The sequence below is a fragment of the Mauremys mutica genome, chromosome 1 (genome assembly GCF_020497125.1).
Source record: "Mauremys mutica isolate MM-2020 ecotype Southern chromosome 1, ASM2049712v1, whole genome shotgun sequence".
NCBI lineage: Eukaryota > Metazoa > Chordata > Testudines > Geoemydidae > Mauremys > Mauremys mutica.
In genome coordinates this window covers 101,178,359-101,200,861 of record NC_059072.1, presented here as the reverse complement: position 1 = coordinate 101,200,861, position 22,503 = coordinate 101,178,359, and the positions used below count along the sequence as shown (strand labels likewise).

The 22,503-nt window shown below is 42.7% G+C and overlaps 1 protein-coding gene across 1 annotated transcript in view; it reads left to right on the top strand.

Moving 5' to 3' along the window:
* The window catches only part of STAB2 (stabilin 2), a 140,472-nt gene that overhangs the window by 8,019 nt on the left and 109,950 nt on the right, over positions 1 to 22,503 (top strand). The window contains exons 4-10 of the mRNA XM_045001297.1: positions 6,539 to 6,624; positions 7,426 to 7,495; positions 13,517 to 13,612; positions 13,950 to 14,075; positions 15,240 to 15,436; positions 16,367 to 16,500; positions 22,161 to 22,294. Of these exons, the coding sequence (XP_044857232.1) occupies positions 6,539 to 6,624; positions 7,426 to 7,495; positions 13,517 to 13,612; positions 13,950 to 14,075; positions 15,240 to 15,436; positions 16,367 to 16,500; positions 22,161 to 22,294 (843 nt within the window). The remainder of the gene's footprint in view (positions 1 to 6,538; positions 6,625 to 7,425; positions 7,496 to 13,516; positions 13,613 to 13,949; positions 14,076 to 15,239; positions 15,437 to 16,366; positions 16,501 to 22,160; positions 22,295 to 22,503) is intronic.

Genomic DNA, 22,503 nt, shown 5'->3' with positions numbered 1-22,503 from the left:
GGCTCCTAAATCTATATTTTTGGTATCAAAATAAATAACCTGATTCTAAGAGGTGTTGAGCTCCCAGCCATTTCCAATCTTATGCTCAGACTATTATATAGACCACACACACCTCTTTTGGTGGGTTAAACTGGAAAACGCAGCTTTCTTACATCAGTTTTATGCTGGCCTGACTACGATAAAGTCTTTGGATTTACTCTAGTGTAAAATGGGTGTAAGAGACTGAGGAATGCAGACCATGGCCTTCTGGAATATAGCGATCAAGCAGAAGTGCTCTGTCTGTCTGTCTAAAGTTGGAGAACAATACGATAATTTGCTAAACAGTTGGTAAAGGACTGGCTATGGTAGTATCAAAACAAGAGGCAAGGGTGGTAGTGATGACAAAGGGAAATGGAATGAAATCAGCATCTAAAGAATTATTGTGTCCGCCATTTCTAATATTTGTTTTGCCAGAATTTTGTACTTACTATATAAATCCTGAGTTCTTTCTCATGATTTCATTTGCTAGCCTTGCACATTGCAGGCAATGAGTTAAAACAACAAACTACTCTCTATGCAGGCCATAGATTAGCTGATTTGTGTCATCATTAGCCCTAAGGATAATTTTTATCTGTGACCTAACATCTTGAAAACATTTAGAAGCTCCATGAGGACATTGGTGCTGACATGTATTTATTGTTCTACCTTGTCCCTGGTTATCTCATCTCAGATCTTAATACAACATTATGATTTCAATGCATTCAAGGTACACTGGACTGAAAATTGTATCTGTTACAGACTGATTCATCAAAGAAGTGTATATAAAGTCAATAGCTCTCACTGGATTACTGACTCATCTTTAAGGGATAGATTAGTATGCAGCCAAAGTGTTCGCAGAAATAATGCGTATGCATGTGCACATCCACTTATTTGCTCACTGCTCAGACCACTTGCAATTCACCCTTGTGCAGAGGCACAGAACAAGGCTTCCAGATCCCTTAAACTCCTGGAGTCAGGATTAAATTAGACATAAATGGTGCATAAATCTTGTGCTGGCTCACTGCACGGAGTAAATATTTCACCTCCTGCTGCACAGGAGGGTTGGCTGGAACACAACAAATCCATTTCAGGAAAAACTTTGAAGTTTCAAAATGTGCTTTTTGTTCTGCATCGGAACAAAAGTGCGACCTTTCGAGAGTGAGCCACCTCAGAATTTGGGGCAGGAATTAGAGCCTGGGTCCCTTTCTCAATCTCTCTTGTTGGAGCTGTTCCCCTTTGTATACCGGGTACATAATTAAATATTGGGTCAGAGAAAGAGACAAAACAGATAGAACAGGAATTTGAACCTGGGTCACTTCCATTGCAGGTAAATACTCTAATGGCCCGGCTATTCTGAGGTGGGTGTTGCCCACTTTCGTCTTTCTCCCTGAAATTCCGTTCTGGACCCGCAAAACCTTTTTGATGGAAAAAAACTTAGCAATTTTTGGACCAGTTTTACACAGACCCAACACAAGGTCCTCTCTACTATTTAAGTCCAGTAGTGAAGCACAGGGGCTATAAGTGGCAGCACACAATGGGGGCTTGTCTCCTCTACAGACTACCCTAGTGAGGCTCAGTGCTGGCATGTTTTGCAGCAGATTGGAGAAGGGGCCACAAGCTCCACAGCTATGTAGAGGAGCTTATGAATAGTTGCCATTGAGAGGCTGCATTTAGACCTAGTCATAAAAGCAGGGAGGTTTCTGTGGAAAATTTCAACAAAAACAAAAAGCCTAAAAATCTAAGTTTTTTATGAAATTTTTTAATTTTTGTTGGTGAAAATTTGAATACTGAAATATTTCAATTGGAATGCTGTCATGCTGCCTCATGCTCCCATTTTCTATAGGTTGGGCTCCTTGGTCAGACTAATTCTCCTATGATACGCCATGGTCACCCCTCATGGCAAGGGGAGGTGGCCAAGTGTATCATGGGTGCTGTAGTTCAACTGGGGAGCCTGGCCAATAGAAGAGAGTGGAGACAGCAGGTAGCCAAACTTCAGTTCTCATGAGGCGCTGTGACAGCATATCCAAATATTTTGGTTTTCAGGCTTTCAGTTTTTCAACGAAAAATCTAAATTTTCCATGGAAAGCAGATACTTATTTGGGAAAAAAGTTGTTTAAATGAAAACCCAATTTTCTGCCAATGACAGTTTTGACAGAACATTTTCAATCAGCCCCAATTGCATTACATCCCGGCCTAACCATGAGATGGGCAAGGCAAACTCCATTCCCAGCGCAAGGCCATTTTCTTAGGCTTTATACAGGGAGAGATGGATTTTACCCACAGTACAGTGGATGCGAAAAATTAAAAATAAAATAGAAATACAGAAACTGTACAGAACAAGCAGCAAAGAATCCTGTGGCACCTTATAGACTAACAGACGTTTTGCAGCATGAGCTTTCATGGGTGAATACCCACTTCTTCGGATGCAAGTATTCACCCACGAAAGCTCATGCTGCAAAACGTCTGTTAGCCTATAAGGTGCCACAGGATTCTTTGCTGCTTTTACAGATCCAGACTAACACGGCTACCCCTCTGATATTTGTACAGAACAAGAAACTTATTTTCTAAGTAACCGTTTTATTTATAGTAAAAAATTAAGTAAATATACCAATTGTGGACTATGATGTTCTAGCTGAGCTAATAAGTTGTTTCCATCTATACCTTCTATGATTCCATGAGATTTTATTCAGTGAATGTTTACTCTCCCAAAGGCTCAAAGAGTTCCGTCTGTTCTAGAAAACATTGGACTCTTCACCTCTCAGTAAACCAGTAGGAGTATTGGCCAAGACTTTCAAAAATATGAGCCTAAAGTTTAGACAACTTAAAACATGCCCAGGTTTTCAGAAGAGCTGAGCAGCCAAGAGCTCCCAATCACATCAGCACTTGTGAAATCAGATCACTTAAGCCCCAATCCTGCAAACACTTGCAGACATGCTTAACTTTACTTCTACAAGTAACCCCAAACTACTCACAATGGTAAAGTTAGGCACAAGTGTATGTGTTTGCCAGATTAGGGCCTTATTCCAGTGCATGAATATGGATATAGAAGTTTAACTTCGGTCAAGAATTTCTATCCTACAGTTAATCTTCTATATCCATATTAAAGCATCTAAATAAACAAGCTGATTAGTAAAACTGCAGAGGTCTTGAAAATCTTGTCAATTTTGAGATGTCTAAATATAGATTTAGGAGCCTAACTTGAGGATCCTATTTTTGAAAATCTAGGCCAATATACATTTTATATCAGGGGTTGGCAACCTATGGCATGCATGTCAAAGACAGCACATGAGCCGATTTTTAATGGCATGCTGCTGCCTGCCAGGGTCCCAGCAGGCAGCAGCGTGCCATTAAAAATCCTGCCCAGCCCAACCTGCCCTGCTCTTCTCCAACCCCCATCCCCCTCCCCCTCCCACGGGGGCAGGGGCAAGGGTCAGCGGGCAGAAGCTTGGTCCTGCCGGCTCCCCTGCCTCTTCCTGCACTGTGCTAAGTTCCTGCCTCTCCTCCTCCTTTCTGTCCCTCCCTGCTGGCTGATCAGCTGATGGCCCTTGCAAGAGAGAGGGTGAGGGAGGAGCAGAGTCAGCGTGCTCGCTGCTCCCAGCAGAGGCAGAGAAGAAGCGGGGGCAGGGCCTTGGAGAAGGGGGGCGTGGAATCAGGGCATATCCCCTCTAGACTCCTGCTGTGAGCACCCCACGACCCCATCCTACACCCCCAGCCCTCTGCCCTGACCCCCCCTCACACACACCCAGCCCTGAGCCCTGCAGCCCCACACACACCCCAGGCCCCTGACCTGAGCCCTGTACCCCATTCACACACCCAGGGGTGGCTCCAGGCACCAGCACTCCAAGCGCGTGCTTGGGGCAGCAAGCCACTGGGGGTGCTCTGCCGGTCACCGCGAGGGCAGCAGGCAGGCTGCCTTCGGCGGCTTGCCTGCAGAGGGTCCGCTGGGCCCACGGCTTCGGCAGACCTCCCGCAGCCTGCCTGCCATGCTTGGGGTGGCAAAATGCCTAGAGCCGCCCCTGCACACACCCAGCCCTCTGCTTGACTCCTTCACCACCACCCCATGACCCCAGCCCTGACTCTGGCACCCCCACACATACCCAGGCCCCCCACACCCCATGCCTTGACACCTGCACCCCCTCACATGCCCCCAGCCCTCTGCCCTGACTCTTGCACCCCCCCACATACCCATCCCCCCCATGCACCCCTCACATCCTGGCTCTTGCACCCCCCACATCCCCACCGTGAGCACCAAATGGGAGCTCCTGCACCCCCCCATACACACATTCCCACCTGCACCCCTTGCACCAAATGGGAGCTGCCCAGGTAAGCGCTCCACACCCAAACCTCCTGACCCAACCCTGAGCCCCCTCCCTCATTCTAGCTCCTGGCCAGATTCTACACCCAACCCCCAGCCTGTTCCTTCACCCCCAGCCCTGTGCTCAGTGCACTCCCACACTCAGCTCAGTGTAGAGAGAGAGAGGAAGAGAATGGGCCAGAACCAGGGAGAAGGTAGGTACCCACTGTATGTGGGCAGGGCCGGGACCCCAGACCAGCAGTGGGCTGAGCGGATCCAGCAGCTGGGATCCTGCCAGCCCCACACAGCCTGCTGCCGGCCCCTTGCCAGCTGGGGTCCTGGCCGCAGGCCCCACTCAGCCCACTGCCAGCCTAGGTGAATGGAACCCCAGACCAGCAGCGGGCTGAGCGGGCCGACAGCGTAAGATCAACATTTTAATTTAATTTTAAATGAAGCTTCTTAAACATTTTGAAAACCTTGTTTACAATACAACACTAGTTTAGTTATATAATATATAGACTTATAGAGAGAGACCTTCAAAAAAACATTAAAATGTATTACCAGCACGTGAAACCTTAAATTAAAGTGAATAAATGAAGACTCGGCACACCACTTCTGAAAGGTTGCATACCTCTGTTTTATATAATCCTCCATACAAAATGTTAAACAAACTCCATACTCATCTTGTGTTTTCAGAAAATCCTTTAATACATTAGCCCATACATTTGAGATTATGTTGATTTAGAGAATCATAAAGAGTAAAGATGAAAAATAGCTACTATGTCATCTTGTCTACCTCTCTGCCAATGCAGAACTGGTCCTTGTAGTATATTTTCTGGAGCTTTGTCCAATCTACAAATATCCCAATATATGGTGTTTTTACTATGCTATATGGAAAAGACTCTCTCTTCAAATATGATCACTAAGTGTAATTTTTAATAACTGACCCTCTGGATGCTGCAAATGCTGTAATAAAATGACTACTATAGCAATTTCTAGATTGCCTATCAATCATTTGATTAAAACAATAACTTTAAATTCAAATTTTAAAAAGTGTGATTACATTTTTTTCTTTTTATTTCATTTTCATGGTGGTCTGCCCCTCCACATTCCATCTGGTCAAAACAGAGGAAAAAGTGTTAGAAATCTCATTGTTCTCACAAGATTTCCAGTCCTGCATAGTCAATCCTGGCTCCATTCAAGTCCATGGGACTTTATTGGGGCCAAGATGTCACTGAAGATACTTAGGTGACTGTCATAAACAGACAGTTAAGGGTTAAGAAGTTCACCTAGCCTAGCTGACACCTGACCAGCAGAACCAATGGGGGGACAAGATGTTTCAAGAGGAACGAGGGAAGTTCTTCCTTTGTTCTATTCATTAAGTTCTATTCTGGAGTGAAAAGAGCCAGGAATCAACCAGGGTAGTGAGTATTAGAAAAGGAATAAATTAGCTTATGTTTATTTCCTTTTGTGACTTTGTCTTTTTGCATTAGAGGGATAATCAAATTGGGTTTTCTTTTGTGTAACTAAGGTTTTTGCCCAGGGGAACATCCTCTGTGTTTTGAATCTGTTGTCTGTGAAAGTAACTTACCTGCTAATCTCAGAGGTATTCCTTTCACCCCTTTTCCTTAATTAAAAGTCTTCTTTTTAAGAACCTGATTGATTTTTTCCTTGTTTTAAGCGCCAAGGGGTTTGGCTTGGTGTTCACCAGGAAATTGGTGGAGAAGTCTCTCAAGGTTACCCAGTATCAGAGGGGTAGCTGTGTTAGTCTGGATCTGTAAAAGCAGCAAAGAGTCCTATGGCACCTTATAGACTAACAGACGTATTGGAGCATGAGCTTTCGTGGGTGAATACCCACTGCGTCGGATGCAACATCGGTTACCCAGGGAAGGGTTACAGTATTTGGGAGGGAGAGATTTTGGGGGAAAAGACAGAGTTTCCCAAATAACTCAAACAGCTGTTTTTAATGATTTGGGTGGTGGCAGCATACTGATCTAAGCTGGTAATTAAGTTTGGGGGTTCTCATGCAGGTCCCCACATCTGTACCCTAAAGTTCAGAGTGCGGGTGAAACCTATGACAGTGACTCAAAAAAAATCCATGCTTTGAGATGCCTATTTGAACTGATTCCCCCAAGCCCTTTGAGAGTCACCATCACTAATATAAAGGACTTTGTCTGTATAACCATCACAGTCAGTTTTGTTGATTTGTCACGTTTTATTCTGTAGCGTGTCCAGGAGGAGCTGCATCACCATGCAATAACAGAGGCCGCTGTTCTCAGGGTATAAACGGAGATGGAAAATGCACTTGCCAAGTATGTCCTTTCAATTTTTGGAATGATATTGTGTATCACAGCTAGGAAATATGGCATATTTATGCCAGAAAAATACATAAAGTGAAAATATTTCAGAAATAGCCCGCAGAGATGGTTTGGGGGTGGGACAGGTTGGTTTTATTTCATTTTTGTTTTTTTAAGTTTCTGCTGACATAAAACTTCAAATGATTCCTTATGACTATTTACCTTATGGTTTCTATAATGTTCATTTGGTGGTGTTAAATAACCCCACCCAGAAGGGAAAAATAAAAGGTCAAATTCTTCTTCCTGATATGTGCATGTCAGCCCCATTAAATTGGTCCACCTCATTCTGCTTTGGATAATCTTCTAGAAACACTGCAAAGCACATCTTTTCTAGAGCACATGGGTGGGAGCTGGAGAATGAGAAACAGGGTAGAATTGAGGCATTTTTATTATTATTATTGATTAGCTAGTAATTAGAATGATATGAGTAGTCAGTTAAGTTTTGTTGCAATTCTTCATTATATTTTAAGCCTTCTGAGTTTCTGTGGAAGTGGTCAGAGCTCTGAATGGGAACATAATGGCTAATCACTGACAGAAATTAAGTTTAATGTATAAGCATGTGAGGGAGAAAAATTGTCCAAAGGAGATTTTACCTGGGATTTACTTGAGCAGTCCTCATCTTGGTGGCACAATGTTTTTTCCAAATTGCTGTCTATAGTCCTTTCAGCATTATAATATTTTCTTATGCATGGCTACTCTGCTTGTATTCAAACGTTTAATTATATAGTAGAATGACTTTCCTTATGTGTTCCATAGCAAGGATTTGGTGGGACAGCCTGTGAAACTTGTGCTGAAGATAATTTATTTGGACCCAACTGCACTTCAGGTATGTCTGATTTTAGCTCCTTTTATAGAAGTGAAAAAAATAAGAAATATTAAATCTGTATTAGTGCAGGATGAATTGCATGGCCAATAACCTAGGTGCAGCACAGTGAAAAATAGTATCCTTAAATATCTTTGTTTTATCATATAATCAAATAAACTAGAGATGGGAAGGACCTGCTAGATTATCCAAGTCCTCTCACAGTTAGGGCTGGAATGTTTCCTGCCATATATTTTCCTTGGCTATATATATATATTAGGGCTGTTTAACTGCAATTAATTGCGCTGTTAAACAATAATAGAATACCATTTATTTAAATATTTTTGATGTTTTCTATATTTTCAAATGTATTGATTTCAATTACAACACAGAATACAAAGTGTACAGTGCTCACTTTATTTTTATTACAAATATTTGCACTGTAAAAAAACTGTAAAGAAATAGTATTTTTCAGTTCACCTTATACAACTACTGAAGTGAAATCTCTTTGTCATGAAAGTTGAATTTACAAATGTAGAATTATGTACAAAAAATAACTGCATTCAAAAATAAAACAATGTAGAACTTTAGAGCCTACAAGTCCACTCAGTCCTACTTCTTGTTTAGCCAATCGCTCAGACAAATGAGTTTGTTTACATTTGCAGGAGATAAGGCTGCCCGCTTCTTGTTTACAATGCCACCTGAAAGTAAGAACAGGCGTTTGCATGGCATTTTTGTAGGCGGCATTGCAAGGTATTTACGTGCCAGATATGCTAAATATTCATATGCGCCTTCATGCTTCAGTCACCAATCCAGAGGACATGCTTCCATGTTGATGACACTCATTAAAAAAATAATGCATTAATTAAATTCGTGACTAAACTCCTTGGGGGAGAATTGTATGTCTCCTGCTCTGTTTTACCCGCATTCTGCCATATATTTCATGTTATAGCAGTCTTGGATGATGACCCAGCACATGTTGTTTGTTTTAAGAACACTTTCACTGCAGATCTGATAAAACACTAAGAGGGTACCAATGTGAGATTTCTAAAAATAGCTACAGCACTCAAACCAAGATTTAAGAATCTGAAGTGCCTTCCAAAATCAGAGAGGGACAAGGTGTGAAGCATGCTTTCAGAAATCTTAAAAGAGCAACACTCTGATTCAGAAGCTACAGAACCCGAACCATAAAAATAAAATCAACCTCCAACTGGTGGCATCTGATTCAGATGATAAAAATGAACATGCGTTGGTCCGTACTGCTTTGGATCATTATCGAGCAGAACCCGTCATCAGCATGGATGCATGTCCTCTGGAATGGTGATTGAAGTATGAAGGGACATATTAACCTTTAGCACATCTGGCATGTTAATATCTTGCAACGCTGGCTACAACAGTGCCATGCAAATACCTGTTCTCACTTTCAGGTGACATCATAAACAAGAAGTGGGCAGCCTTATCTCCTGTAAATGTAAACAAACTTCTTTGTCTGAGTGATTGGCTAAACAAGAAGTAGGACTGAGTGGACTTGTATTTCTTTTATCATTTTTATAGTGCAAATATTTGTAATAAAAAATAATAATATAAAGTGAGCATTGTACACTTTGTATTCTGTATTGTAATTGAAATCAATGTCTGAAAATGTAGAAAAACATCCAAATATATTTCAATCAGTATTGTATTGTTTAACAGTGTGATTAAAACTGTGATTAATGGAGATTAATTTTTTTAATCATGATTAATTGTTTCTAGTTAATCGCATGAGTTAACTGTGATTAATCGACAACCCTTATATATATATAAGTATGGTGGGGTGGGTAATTGTGGTATTTTAGGATACCATTGTGTGGTAACCTACCAAATGCCAACTTGCAGTATGTTTAATAAATTCGCTAACTAAAGGCCCTGGAAGCATAGTATATAATTACACACAAAAACATTTCCCAAAAATCAAATAAATACAATATAGTATTAAAACCAGTGTACTTGAGTCAGAAACTAAGTCACCAACCAAAATGCAGTCATGAATTGGCTGTAACTTAAATATTCTGTAGTGGCTTTTATACAATAATCACAGTAACTGTACAGCCTCAAAGGCATATTGTTTCCAACAGTTGTCCACTGGATGCCAGTGTTGATTCATATAAATGCTATTGAGACAACATTTTTATACAAATAGGGCATTTGAATCAATTCAGTATCTTTAATGGAATTATTCCTAAGGCTATTGGAGGATTCAACAGCATGTTCTTTTAACTATGATTTATGGTTTCAGCCTTCAGATATTTCAGCTGTTGATGCCTATTCCAAATTCTCTAGGGGCCCCTGGAGACTGTGCATTGGCATGAGGCTTGCATGAGGCTTTTGACATTAAGGCCTGCATGCACAAAAGGAGCTGTGCACATGGGGAAATCACTGCAATGCACAAAGCCTGACTTAGGCAACTAGCACATGTGCAATGAATGGGGAGAGAGGGTTACCTTAAACTGTGATTCATAAAAGATAGCACACTAGCCAGGGAACTGCAGGGCCGTCCGGGGGGGGGGGCAAGTGGGGCAATTTGCCCCAGGCACCGGGCCCCGCAGGGGCCCCCACGAAGTTTTTCGGGGCCCCTGGAGCAGGGTCCTTCAGTCGCTCCAGGGTCCCTGGAAAATTCTCATGGGGCCCGGGCCCCCAGAGCATCTTCCGCAGCAATTCAGCGGCAGGGGGGTCCTTCCACTCCGGGACCCGCCGCCGAAGTGCCCCAAAGACCCATGGTGGCAGGTCCCAAGGCAGAAGGACCACTCCGCCGCAGTGCCGGGTCTTTGGCAGCTATTCGGGGGGGGGGCTCCCTGCCGCCGAAAACCCCAGGCCCCCTGAATCCTCTGGGCGGCCCTGGGGAACTGCCTAAGCTAGTCAATAGGAGATGCCTACCAGAGGGGGGTGTCTCACGGTGATAGATGCCTAAATCCAGGCTTCAGGAATGTGCCTATTTCTGCTTGAAATTCACAGCTGGGAGCTCTCTTTGGAGTTAGGTGCCTTATGAAGCTTTAGCAAGAAGCTGTTGGGTGAGTGGTCACATGTAGGGCCCAATCCAGTAGGCATGCTCAGAAGCCATCTACTAGATTGGGCCCCTCAGGTGAGTTCACACAAAGAAGTGATGGGGGAGGGAGGACTTTTCTCATAACATTTTTACCAGTTGTTAGACCACTCAGCTGGGACATGGGTAGAGTTGCCAACCCTCCCAGTTTCACCGGGAGTCTCCCGGAATCAGGCTCTATCTCCCCGAGGCTACTAAAGCCAAACCGGGAGATTTTAGGCCACTAAAAGTCCTTTCGTGCCCTGGCCCCGCACCGCTCCCAGAAGCAGCCAGCATGTCCCTGTGGTCCCTGGGGGAAGGGGCAGGAGGTTTCTGTGCGCTGCCCCTGCCCCAGCGCCAACTCCACAGCTCCCATTGACCGGGAACTGCAGCCAGTGGGAGCTGTGGGGGTGGTGCCTGCAGGCAGGGGCAGTGCACGGAGCCTCCTGCCCCCCTCCCGGGGCTTCAGGGACATGCCGTCCACTTCCGGGAGTAGTGCGGGGCTAGGGCAGGCAGGGAACCTGCCTTAGGTCCGCTGTGCCACCAACCAGGAGCCCACACCCCTGAGGTAAGCGCCACCGGCCAGAGCCCACACCCCTCCCCGCACACACACCCCAATCCTTTGCCCCAACCCTGAGCCCCCTCCTGGAGCCAGTACCCCAAATCTCCTCCTGCACCCCAATCCCCTGTCCCAGCCCTAAGCCACCTCCTGGAGCCAGCAGCCCAAACCCCCTCCTTCACCCCAACCCCCTGCTCCAGAGTGGAGCCCCCTCCTGCACCCAAACTCCCTCCCAGAGCTCACATCCCTCACCCCCTCCTGAACCCCAACCCCCTGCCCCAGCCCTGAGACCCCCCCAGCTCCCGAACTCCCTCCCAGATCTTGCACCCCACATCCCCTCCCGCACCCCTTCCCCAGCCCAGTGAAAGTGAGTGAGGGTGGGGGAGAGTAAGTGACGGAGGGAGGGGGGATGGAGTGAGTGAGGCAGGGCCTTGGAGAAGGGGTGGGGCAGGGTGTTTGGGTGATTGGACAGTTGGCAACCCTAGCTGTGGGAGACCTTCCAGTTCAAGTCTCCCCGCTGCTTGAGAGGAGAAGGGATTTGAACCATGAGCATCTCAGGAACATGCTCTAACCATTGAGCTATAGGATAGTCTGATGTGAGCCTCCCTCAGTATCTCCTCTTGAAGCTGTTCCACTGTATATAAATAAAGAGGATCCTTGCTCTCCCATATTCTGTGGGAATGGACTAGCCCCCAGGCTATAGGGTTATTCTCATGCTTAGGTGCTCTCTCTGAGAGAGAGAGAGAGAGAGAGAGAGAGAGAGAACACATAGCCGGGTAGTGAGGGGTGGCAGACCCCACTTCAAATCCCACCTCCCCTGGTGGGGACTTGAACCAGGGGTTTTCCATGTCCCAGATGTGTACCTTAACAACTAGGCTAAAAGTTATGAGGGATTTGCCTCCGCCACTCCCCAGTCAGTTTTGTGTGAACTAACCTGACAAGCCCAATGGCCTACACGTGACCTAGGCGGTTTAATGCCTTTCTTCCCTTTGTTCATGAATTAGTCTGGGGCTTAGGTGGGAGATAGGTGCCAGGGTGTCTAGAGAGAGGCAGCAGGGCACACTTTCAGATACAGAGACATAGACATAGGCACCCAGAGAATTTTCACTGGAAAAACTTAGGCACCTACAAGGTTTGGCATGGGGAGGGGTACATCGTAGTGGTGTTGAAACCAGGACTTAAGTGTCTAAGTCCCTATTTGAGGCACCTAACTGCTGTTGTGCATTAAAACCTAAGAGCTTGTCTACACGAGAAAGTTGTAACAATGTAACTATATTAATATAGCAAAAACAGTACAATCCCCTAGAGTAGATGCAGCTATATATATATATATATATATATATATATAAAATAAATAAAAAGTGCTTATACTGGTATAGCTCAGTAGTTCTCAACCAGAAGTCCAGGGTCCCCTAGGGGGCCTCAAGCAGGTTTCAGGGAGTCCACCAAGTAGGGCCAGCATTAGACTCGCTGGGGCCCAGGGCAGAAAGCCAAAGCCCCACCTCATGGGGCTAAAGCCCAGTCCCTGAGCCCCGCCACCTGAGGCAGAAGCCTGAGCAATGTAGCTTTGTGGGGACCCTGTGGCATGGGACCCTAGGCAGCTGCCCTGTTTGCTACCCCCCAACACAGGCCCTGGCTTTTATATGCAGAAAACCAGCTGTTGTGGCACAAGTGGGCAGTGGAGTTTTTATAGCATGGAAGGGGGGGCTCAGAAAGAAAAAGGCTGAGAACCCCTGGTAGAGCTTATTCCCATATAGGAAAGGGAATAAACTGTCCCAGTATAAGTCACCTTTATACTGACATAACTGTGTCCACACTAGTGCTTTACCAGTATAACTTTTTCAGTAAAACATTTAAAAGTACACCTAGTCTAAGGGACAAATTTTCAAAGGGGCCTCAGTATTGTCTGGAATTTGTATATGTGCAACTTTGTGCATGAAAATTGTTAGCCACAGAATTCTGTGCACCCCTTGTCCCCAGAAATGTTGATTTTGTCCTTCCAATGTAAACAGTTGAAGGACTAAATAAAACCTGTTTCAGAGATTGACCTATTTATGGATGCCCTTAAAATGGCTAATGTTCTCCCCTCTGTGCCCCTTGATATTAGCATGGGAACTGTTCCATTTGATGTTTAAAGGCTGGGGTCCCATTTTCAAATCTGAGTAAAGTTAGGCCATCCAGGTCACTAGCAGCATGTTCTAATCAGCACCTCCACACCCAGACACCCATTTTAGGCCCCAACAGGTCTGCTTCAGCAACCAGGAGTGGGACTTGAGCATCCCAGTACAAAGCCTGTAACACTCATGTTTGTCAAAAATGGTAGTGTCTAATTACTGCATCTAAAACATTAGTGGCATGAAAAACCACTGAAGACCTTGTTTCAAATCCACTAACTTATTTACCAAAACCAATCCATTTCTACATATAGTTTGCAACTGTGCTCATGGAGTATGCAACAGTGGAATTACAGGGGATGGAGGATGTACCTGTTTGTCTGGATACGAAGGGCTTAACTGTGATCAAGGTAAATATAGCGTTTTTCTTCCAGCACATAGTCACCAACTTCTTTATGGTGGCTGCTGGTGAGAGCTAAATATATTCATTTAATGCACATGAAAGTACAGCAGCAAAATACACACCCCAACTCAAACCCCGTCACATCTAAACCTAGCAAAGACCCATTATCATTATCACTGCATCATTACATCATTGATCACCACTAACAGTGGCCACATCACCACTCAACAGTGCCTTGCTCATCTATACTCTGCATTGGTTCTTGAACAGCAGAAGGATTGAGTGTAATGTTCATTAGTATGATGTTCAGCCACAGTATAACCCTTTGTCTTCTTTCTCTCCAGCAATACCTGAGTGTGAGGCCTTACAGTGCCCTGAAAACTCCAGATGCTCTATTTCTAGTGAAGATGAAACCAAACTGGAGTGTACATGTCTTCCCAATTACCATGGAGATGGTAAACAATGCGAACGTAAGTAGCCGTGAAGCCTGATGGGCCATGGCCACCTAGTTTGCTTCCATAAAATCAGCCCAGGTGAACAACGATTTACATTCACTGAGAGAGGTCCCACCGCATGGTGACTCCCCCGACAGAACGTTCTGCAGCACTGACACACAGGTCTGGGTTTTTTGTCATGAAGAAACATTTGTTTCTAATTATTCTATTACATTAATACATAACAATACATTATTATTCTATAAAAAGCAACAAAGAGTCCTGTGGCACCTTATAGACTAACAAATGTATTGGAGCATAAGCTTTCCTGGGTGAATACCCACTTGTCAGTCTGACGAAGTGGGTATTCACCACAAAAGCTTATGCTCCAATACATTTATTAGTCTATAAGGTGCCACAAGACTCTTCATTTCTTTTTTACAGATCCAGACTAACATGGCTACCCCTCTGATTATTATTCTAATAATTCTAACAAATTATGGTGCTGAAGACTCAATAGTGTTTATCTAGTAACACAGTAATTGCAGTCCTGGATCAGACCCGAGATCCCTCTCATCTGGTATTTTGTCTCCAACAGTGGCTTGCACCTGATGTTTCAGGAGAAAGTTCAAGAAACTGCATCAGAGAAGTTTCTTCCTATCTCCCATCAGTCAGTGTCTGTCCTATGGCTTAAAGCAAGAGAGATTATGTGCCACTATATTATATTTTATCTAGGGTACTAACGGTAAAATTTACCACTAGGTTCAGTTTTTTAAACTACATAATGAGTTGATTCAGGATGGATGAACTAATTCAGATGACTCACTTTGAAATCACAAGCAACCACTTGTGCTTTAGTTTCCCCATTGGCTATCATCAGTATTACAGATGAAGGGCCAGATCTTGAACAGCTAACTCTCAGTGGTGAGCAGTTACTCACAGGAGTAATGCCACTGACTTCAATGGAACTACGAATGTAACTGTTGTAACTCAACATCCCAGCTTTAAAGGTCGCTTATGTACAAAAACACAGATAGTTGTTTGCTATGTTGGTATAAATAGGTTCCTATCTCATATCTTCATGTTGATACAACACTCTGGACTTAGCTATTTTAGGCAGTTCATTCTACAGGCTCCACCACCCCTTACTTTTGCAACTTTGGGGTAATTATTAATTTGTTTTATTAATGTTTTTTCAAGCTATCAACCCGTGCTTAAAAAAGGTCTGTGCTCCGAATGCTTATTGCACCTATCTTGGACCTAATCGTCATAAATGTGTTTGCCAAGAAGGTTACAGAGGGGATGGCCAAGTCTGCTTACCAATAGACCCTTGCCAAGGGATGTTTGGAAATTGCCCTACAGAGTCTACCATTTGCAGATATGATGGTCCAGGAAAGGTAAGTGCTGAACTGGAGCCCAAAGCATTTCCAAAATCAACTGACTAGGACCAAGAATGGTTTTTCCCTGGGGGGAGACAGTCTTGCCTAGTGGATAAAGCTCTCAACAGGCACTTGGGTTCTATTCCCAGCTCTGCCGTGGCCTGCCGGGTGACCTTGGGCAAGTCATTTTCTCTTTCTCTGCCCTTGTATCCCCAGTTTACAAAAGGGGGAAATGATAACAACCTCCTTTATAAAGCACTTGTACAGTGCTCTTGCATCAGTAGATCTCCAAGAGCTAGGTATTATTCATTCTGCTGGCTACCTGAGTGAAACATTCCATAGTAAAATTCCCTCCATTGATCAAGTAAGGCTTTCAAAGGTCCCACATGTTCTAAATAGACATTAATGTTCCCATGGCACTTTTTGTAAGAGGTGGGGCTTGCCTTAGAGTCCTTGTCCATACATTTTGCCTGCTCCCAACTATTTTGCAGTCCCCCGTGTGCTGGTTTGTTGGCCTTCACTATTCTCGGGGCGGGGGGGGCTGCATTTCAGTGATGTTATAGGCATTTACTGTAGTTTATTAAATGCTTTGTGATCTTTTTGGGGAAGAAAAGGTCTATGTGACCACGGATTATAAATTTGGCCTAGCAGCACTGATTTTAATAAATACCTCCTTGTAAGCAATGGCACCTAAAGAATTTTATTTCTTTTTTAAGGATATCATTTGAAAGCCAGAAATTTTCTAGGATGGATAAAATCTAGAAAAGGGTTGAATACATCTGGATAAGCTGCATATATGCATCTGAATTTGCTGGGTGTTTACCTGAGCCTTTGGAAGTTGTCTTTAAATCCTTGCCCTGGCTTTTGTGACAGAAACATGCTGAAAATAGCAAGTCACTAATGAAATCTGAAATACAAACTAACTTTTGTCTTTCGCCCCTGATTTAGTCCCACTGCGAATGCAAAGAACATTACAGAAATTTAGTCCCTGGAAAAGGATGCAGTATGACAGATATCTGTAAGACCAACAACACCTGCCATAAAAATGCAAAATGCACTATGGTTGCACCGGGACAAATTTTGTAAGTCTTTTTCCTTCTTAAATCTTTCACTGATTATAGTTTATTCAGTAAATAGGCTATTAAGGAAAAAGAGATGGCAGAGCAATTCTCAGTGTATCACCGACAGTTTACTTTATAGAACTTTGGAGCATATTAGATCCTGCTACTAGTGCAGGAGTAATGCTTGGTACGGTGTAGGGAACAGCAAGATAGTTGAGTGTTGCGAGAAGAGAGTGTGCATTTATATTGCTCATTTATAGCTTGATCCAGTGTCCATTGAAGTAAATGGGAGCTCTTTCACTGATTTCAATAGGTTTTGGATCAAACAAGTATGGTGGTATCATAGATGGAGGCACAGTATATTAGCAAAGAATTATACAGTATAATGCTACAGAGACTATGTACTGTAGCTTAATGCAAAACCTTAGAACATAGTATTAAAACAAAGAGTTAAACTATAACTCTCTTCACTCTCCAGAGATGTTGTCATATGACTGATGTTTGGTTTATAAGAGTTTATTTGTAGTGTTGCTTTTTAGTATTACAATATGGCTGATAATACAGGGTAATAATTCCTGTCTGGTGTCAAAAATACCTTCCAAATAGGTGTTCACACTTAGCATAAAGGCAATTCTCTTGGTTTAAGAAGAGGACAGCTTATCAATTTTGTGCATTCTCATGCTGGTTGTCCTTACAATATTAATGGAACTTTTCTATTATAAATGACTGTGCTTTTAGTACAAGTTTATACAGAATGTTCTTCTGCCCACCTGCGGAGCAGGTTACACAGCCTCTTCTCTGTGCCTCACAATCTTCCTTGTGATAATGACACAGAAGTAGAGCTGGGTGGGAAAGAGTTTTCCTATCGTGTGAGAGTTTCTGAGATTTAAAACAAAAATAAATTCTCAAAAAAATTCACAAACCAAAAATCTGAAAAAATTCAAATCAGGTCAAACAAAATGTTTCATTTTCATAATTTTGAAATGGTTTGTTTTTATTTTGACCTTTTTAGTATTTTTATTTACATTTTTTCTATAAATTCATTAGATTTCAAATCAAAAAGTGGTTTCCAATTCAAAATGAAACTTTTCATTGAAAAAAATATTGAAATTGGAAATTTGACAATTTTCATTGGATTTTTTTTTCAAAATTAGTTCAAAATGGGAATTTCTTAAAAATAAAAGAAATCAAACTTCAGCCCTGCACCGGACTTTCAGTTACATAAGCCCACAACATGTCCAGAGTAGAAGGAGCTGTAGAAAGTAGTGACAGAGCAGTAAAGTACAGATCAGATCAGTAATTTATGCAATAGGGAATGAAGCTGAAAATATTTATAAATCATTTGCTATCACTGAATAAAGAGAAACAGATAACTATGACTTCTTTCTTTAAAAGTCTGCTGGCCATTTCATTCCATGAAAGAATAGACACATGAATGGTATTACTTTTACCAAAGGAAGCAGAGGCCTGGGGAAAGCCTGGAAACCCTTTAGTCCCTATATGAACAGTGGAGCATTACGGTTTTATTGGTAAGGAAGATCACAGGAGATCATCCATTAGGTGGGATTTGAAACAGAAAACTCTTAGAAAATTTAATATCTGGGCTAACTCTGGAACCAGCATTGCAACTCTGGCACTACAGTCTAGTAAAACTAGTAAAAATAAAATTCACCCAACAAGAAAGTAGTAGAAAGTAAAATGAATGCTGTCCAGGAGTTTTCTTTCATGCTTTATCATTTTTCATTTTGCCACTTTTCAAGAGTTGAAGAAGGGTTTTTATTTTACATTTTCCAACTCAGAAAAAAACAAATCCCCCTGAACATCATTTGATTACATTCTGTGGCAAAAAGAGAGATCGGAGGGAATTCTAGATGTCCCCAAAAAGCTGGACATTTTTTAAAAGATTGAAACTTCCAGTTTGTGGGAAAAGCTATTTATAGTAAAACAAAAAAATATTTGAATGAAAATTGTGATAGCTAGATGGGGGCACAGCCATAATAAAGAGCTACGAATGCTGCTGTTGTATCACAAGTATACAGGGAAGCGATGCCACTGCTGTGTTTGACTGTAGCTCAAATTTTAAACCTATATGTCTCCAACTTCCAGCTCTTCTTCCTTTGTTACACTTGAAAATAAGTTATTGTGGTGGCCCCAAGCTAGACCCAGAATGTTTTGTTGCTCTCTCGTAACTGGAAATTGTAAGTTTCCATTGTGTCACCTCCCCTGCAGTTTTTTTGGTTTTTTTTAAATGCACAGTTGTACTGCTGGTCTGCTGCCTCAGTCACTTCGGCTTCCTGTGGAAGCTCTTTGCTTAGAGGAAGACACTGTACCCGTAGTTTGGGGATTATAAAATAGCAGTAGACCGGGGTAGGCAACCTATGGCACGTGTGCCGAAGGGGGCACACGAGCTGATTTTCAGTGGCACTCACACTGCCTTGGTTCTGGACCACTGGTCCGGGGGGGCTCTGCATTTTAATTTAATTTTAAATGAAGCTTCTTAAACATTTTAAAAACCTTATTTAAACTATTGTTGTATGTAAAGTAGTTATATATTATAGACTTACAGAAAGAGACCATCTAAAAAGGTTAAAATGTATTACTGGCACGCGAAACCTTAAATTAGAGCAAATAAATGAAGACTCGGCACCCCACTTCTGAAAGGTTGCCGACCCCTGCAATAGACTATTGCTGTCTGTTTCTGTTCCCACAGAGGTCTTTTTTGCACCAGTGTTAAAAAATTTTAAACAACATTTCTTAAAGACAGGTGTTACTTACATCTATGCCGTTGAAGGCCACTAAGAAACTTCAGCTGGTGCAGAATATGGCAGCTCAGCTAGTTAACAGAGCTGGTTATTGGAAGCACAGTCAATTGTAAACTCTTTGGGGCAATGCCAAGCAAAGTGGGGCCCCCAATCCTTGCCCCCTAGCTGGAGCATATAAACCTCTTCCCTGACTTCTCTCTTCTGCTTTTTTACTTCTCTCTATTTTGACTCTGTTCCTAAAATAAAAAACACTGGTTAAGTAGCCACACCTCTTTCCTATTGCAGGGGAGAAGCAGGGAAACTCTCTCTCTCTCTTCTCTGCTGAAAGGAGAGAGAAATACTTCCCCACTCCCTAGCTTGGGTTAGCAGCACTCCCCCACAACTCCCATCCCTCCACGACTGGTGCAATGAGTCTTCCCCATTCTGTTTCATTCTAACAACAGAGATTAAAAAATAACCGTGCCTGGTTTGCTTTAGGCCTGCTTCTCCCTAGCTGTTCCCATCCCTAATGGAAAACAGTGGATGGAAACAGCCCCATTCAAAGTTAAACAAACACACACATATACACCGAAAGACTTTACAGATTGCACCAGGTACATGCTCCAAACAAGAGACAAAAGTTACCCAATATAGGCAACTGCCTGGCTGCTCCCTGCCCCAACACACAGAGATAAATTAAGTCATTTAAAAAGCAAAAGGAAGTTCAAATTGGAAGCTTTGCTCCCAAGCAGAAGCTATAATTGCAAAATCTTTATTTCTGCAGCACTCAAATCCAAACCAAAAAATTGGCTTCTAACTCCATTCTGCACAGTCAGAGGTGGTATTTTTCTGACTAAATTAAATTAAATTTCAAACCACAATGCACAGCCCATATTTCTAAGCACACCGTGACTCTAGAAACAACCACAAACAAATGCGGTCAGCAATCTCTTCCTTGACAAGCCTTTGCTGTAAAAGAAGGCAGCATTAATTTACAAGTCTTAATCTGATTTCTGTATTATTTCAAAAACCGCTTCTTTTGCCAAGTTGTTTCTCAGCTTTTTTAAAGCCCAGATTCTAGGAAACTGAATTCTTGCACCCACAGCCTGAGATTTGCCCAACCACTCCCCTTCCCCCACAGAAAGAAGGGTTAAGCCCCAAATGTTTCAAGGCAAAAAGGACCTGTGCCTCTGCAGCAGATCTGGAGTCCCCTGCTCCCCACTCATGCTCTGTGGCAGTGCAGATGCCCAAGGGATCCCCTTAAAGAAGGGGAGGGTTCACCAGCTTAGAGGGCCTTCCATGAAAAGTAATATGGCCATTAGTCTGAATTAACGTTCCTGCTGTTTTTCCACTGCGTTGGTAGAGGGCAATACACGGGCCCCTTTGATCACAATCCCAGATCTCCTTCCAAACTTCTAGTTCTCCAGACTCAGGGATGACTCTGTGGACTTTAGGGCAAGAAGGGTGTTACCTTGGAGGCAGCTGTCACACATCCCCCCTCTGTATAGGAAAAGGAGATCTACAGGGAGACAGAGCACCATCTGGTTCTGGATTAACACTACGCTACATGTGGGGTGTGTGTGTGTGATTGGCAGAAGATGTGCATGTGTAATAAATATAAACAGGAGGTGGACACCTTGAGGTTGTTTGATCATATAAAGAAGATGCTTTTGATTGTGTGGAATAACACTCCTTTAATGGTGCATGTAGAAAACTCAGCCAGATGAATCATTAAAAATAAGGCTCATCTGATAATGTAACTTGCTTAAGACTTAACTGGGAAGGGTGCTATTGTCGACTTTTTAATTTCAGCCACGGTCACTGCTTAAACCACACAGCAGAGCCTGCAGGCAACCTACCAAGTGCAAAATATCAGTGGCAGCATTAGTGAAGATGGCAACCTAGGAAGATTTTCAAAATCAGCTAATGATTTTATGTGCCCAACTTGAGACACCTTAAAGGAGTCTGATTTTCAGAAAGAATTGAGCACCTACCCTCCTAATAATCAAGCCCCTTCAAGGTGTCTCAAAGTTGGGCACCCAAAATTGCTACTTTTGAAAAACCTTGCCCATTTATGTACACTAGCAGCTACTCAAGAAACATTTGCGGTTGTGCAATTGTAACAGTACAAGGTCTAACATCCTTTGGAGGGTGGAGCCTCTAGTGGGCAGCCTGACTGGGTATTTGAACAGATGACACATTCCATTCAATAGAGAGCAGTAGCGCACACATTGAGGAAGGACAGAAACACACGCTATGAAAGCATGTGATTTCATATCATAATGACTGTAGAAAAACTATGCTAAACCATCAGTAATGTTGACAAAAATGACTGTTAGTTTGATAGCAGTATTTTAACCACCAAACCTTTAGTTTAATTAAAAGACATACACAAATAACTGCCAATATGTATCAGAGATACAGTGTACATTGTGGCAGATAAAAACATGGCTTCAAATGTACGTAGCTGCAGCTTGGTGATCAGTGAGCCCATATCAAACCTCTTTATAGATAAGACCAGAGAAGTTTAGCTTAAAGAAACTATAAAATCTGGCAAATAGACTTTAATTTTGGAACTCTATCTTTGCTTCAATGTCACGTGGCTTCAGTTTCATCACTTTGTATGGTCCTGTGCTAAGATAGGATATAAACGCTGTTACTGCAGTGAAGTAAAATTACTGCTGGTCAAATAATGAATAAATGTATTAACTTTATATGATAAGTGACAGAAAACTGAGGAATCATTTATTAATCAAGTGCTATTTGACAGTCTGTAGAACTGATCAAAAAAAGGGAAATGAAATGTATTTGCAAATCATCAAAACGCTAGAACTCAGATAAGTGATTCCCAACAATTCAATTACATCTGGTTAAAATTTTACTGATACAACAGTATCTGTATCCAACTGATACTGAAGGTAAATTTTGTTCTTTTCACAGGTGTACTTGCCAGAAGGGTTATGTAGGTGATGGGTTTGTATGCTATGGAAATATAATGGAACGCATCAGAGACCTGAACACTGAACCGGGAGGACAGTGGCAAGGAAAACTGACATCTGCCATAGCACTCATTGGTAGGTACCTAAGGAAAAGAATGCAAATTTAGTCTGAAGAGCTGTCAGCAAAGAAACAACATTTAGCCTGAAGCCTAGAAACTCCCAAAACTACCAAAAGTGTGAGGGTACCTCACTCTGTCCCTGAAGTATATAGTGTTTCATTAGTTTAGTCAGGCTGAGTGACAGCTGATTGCAAGGGTTCTGGCAAGCCTTCTAGAAGAATATCA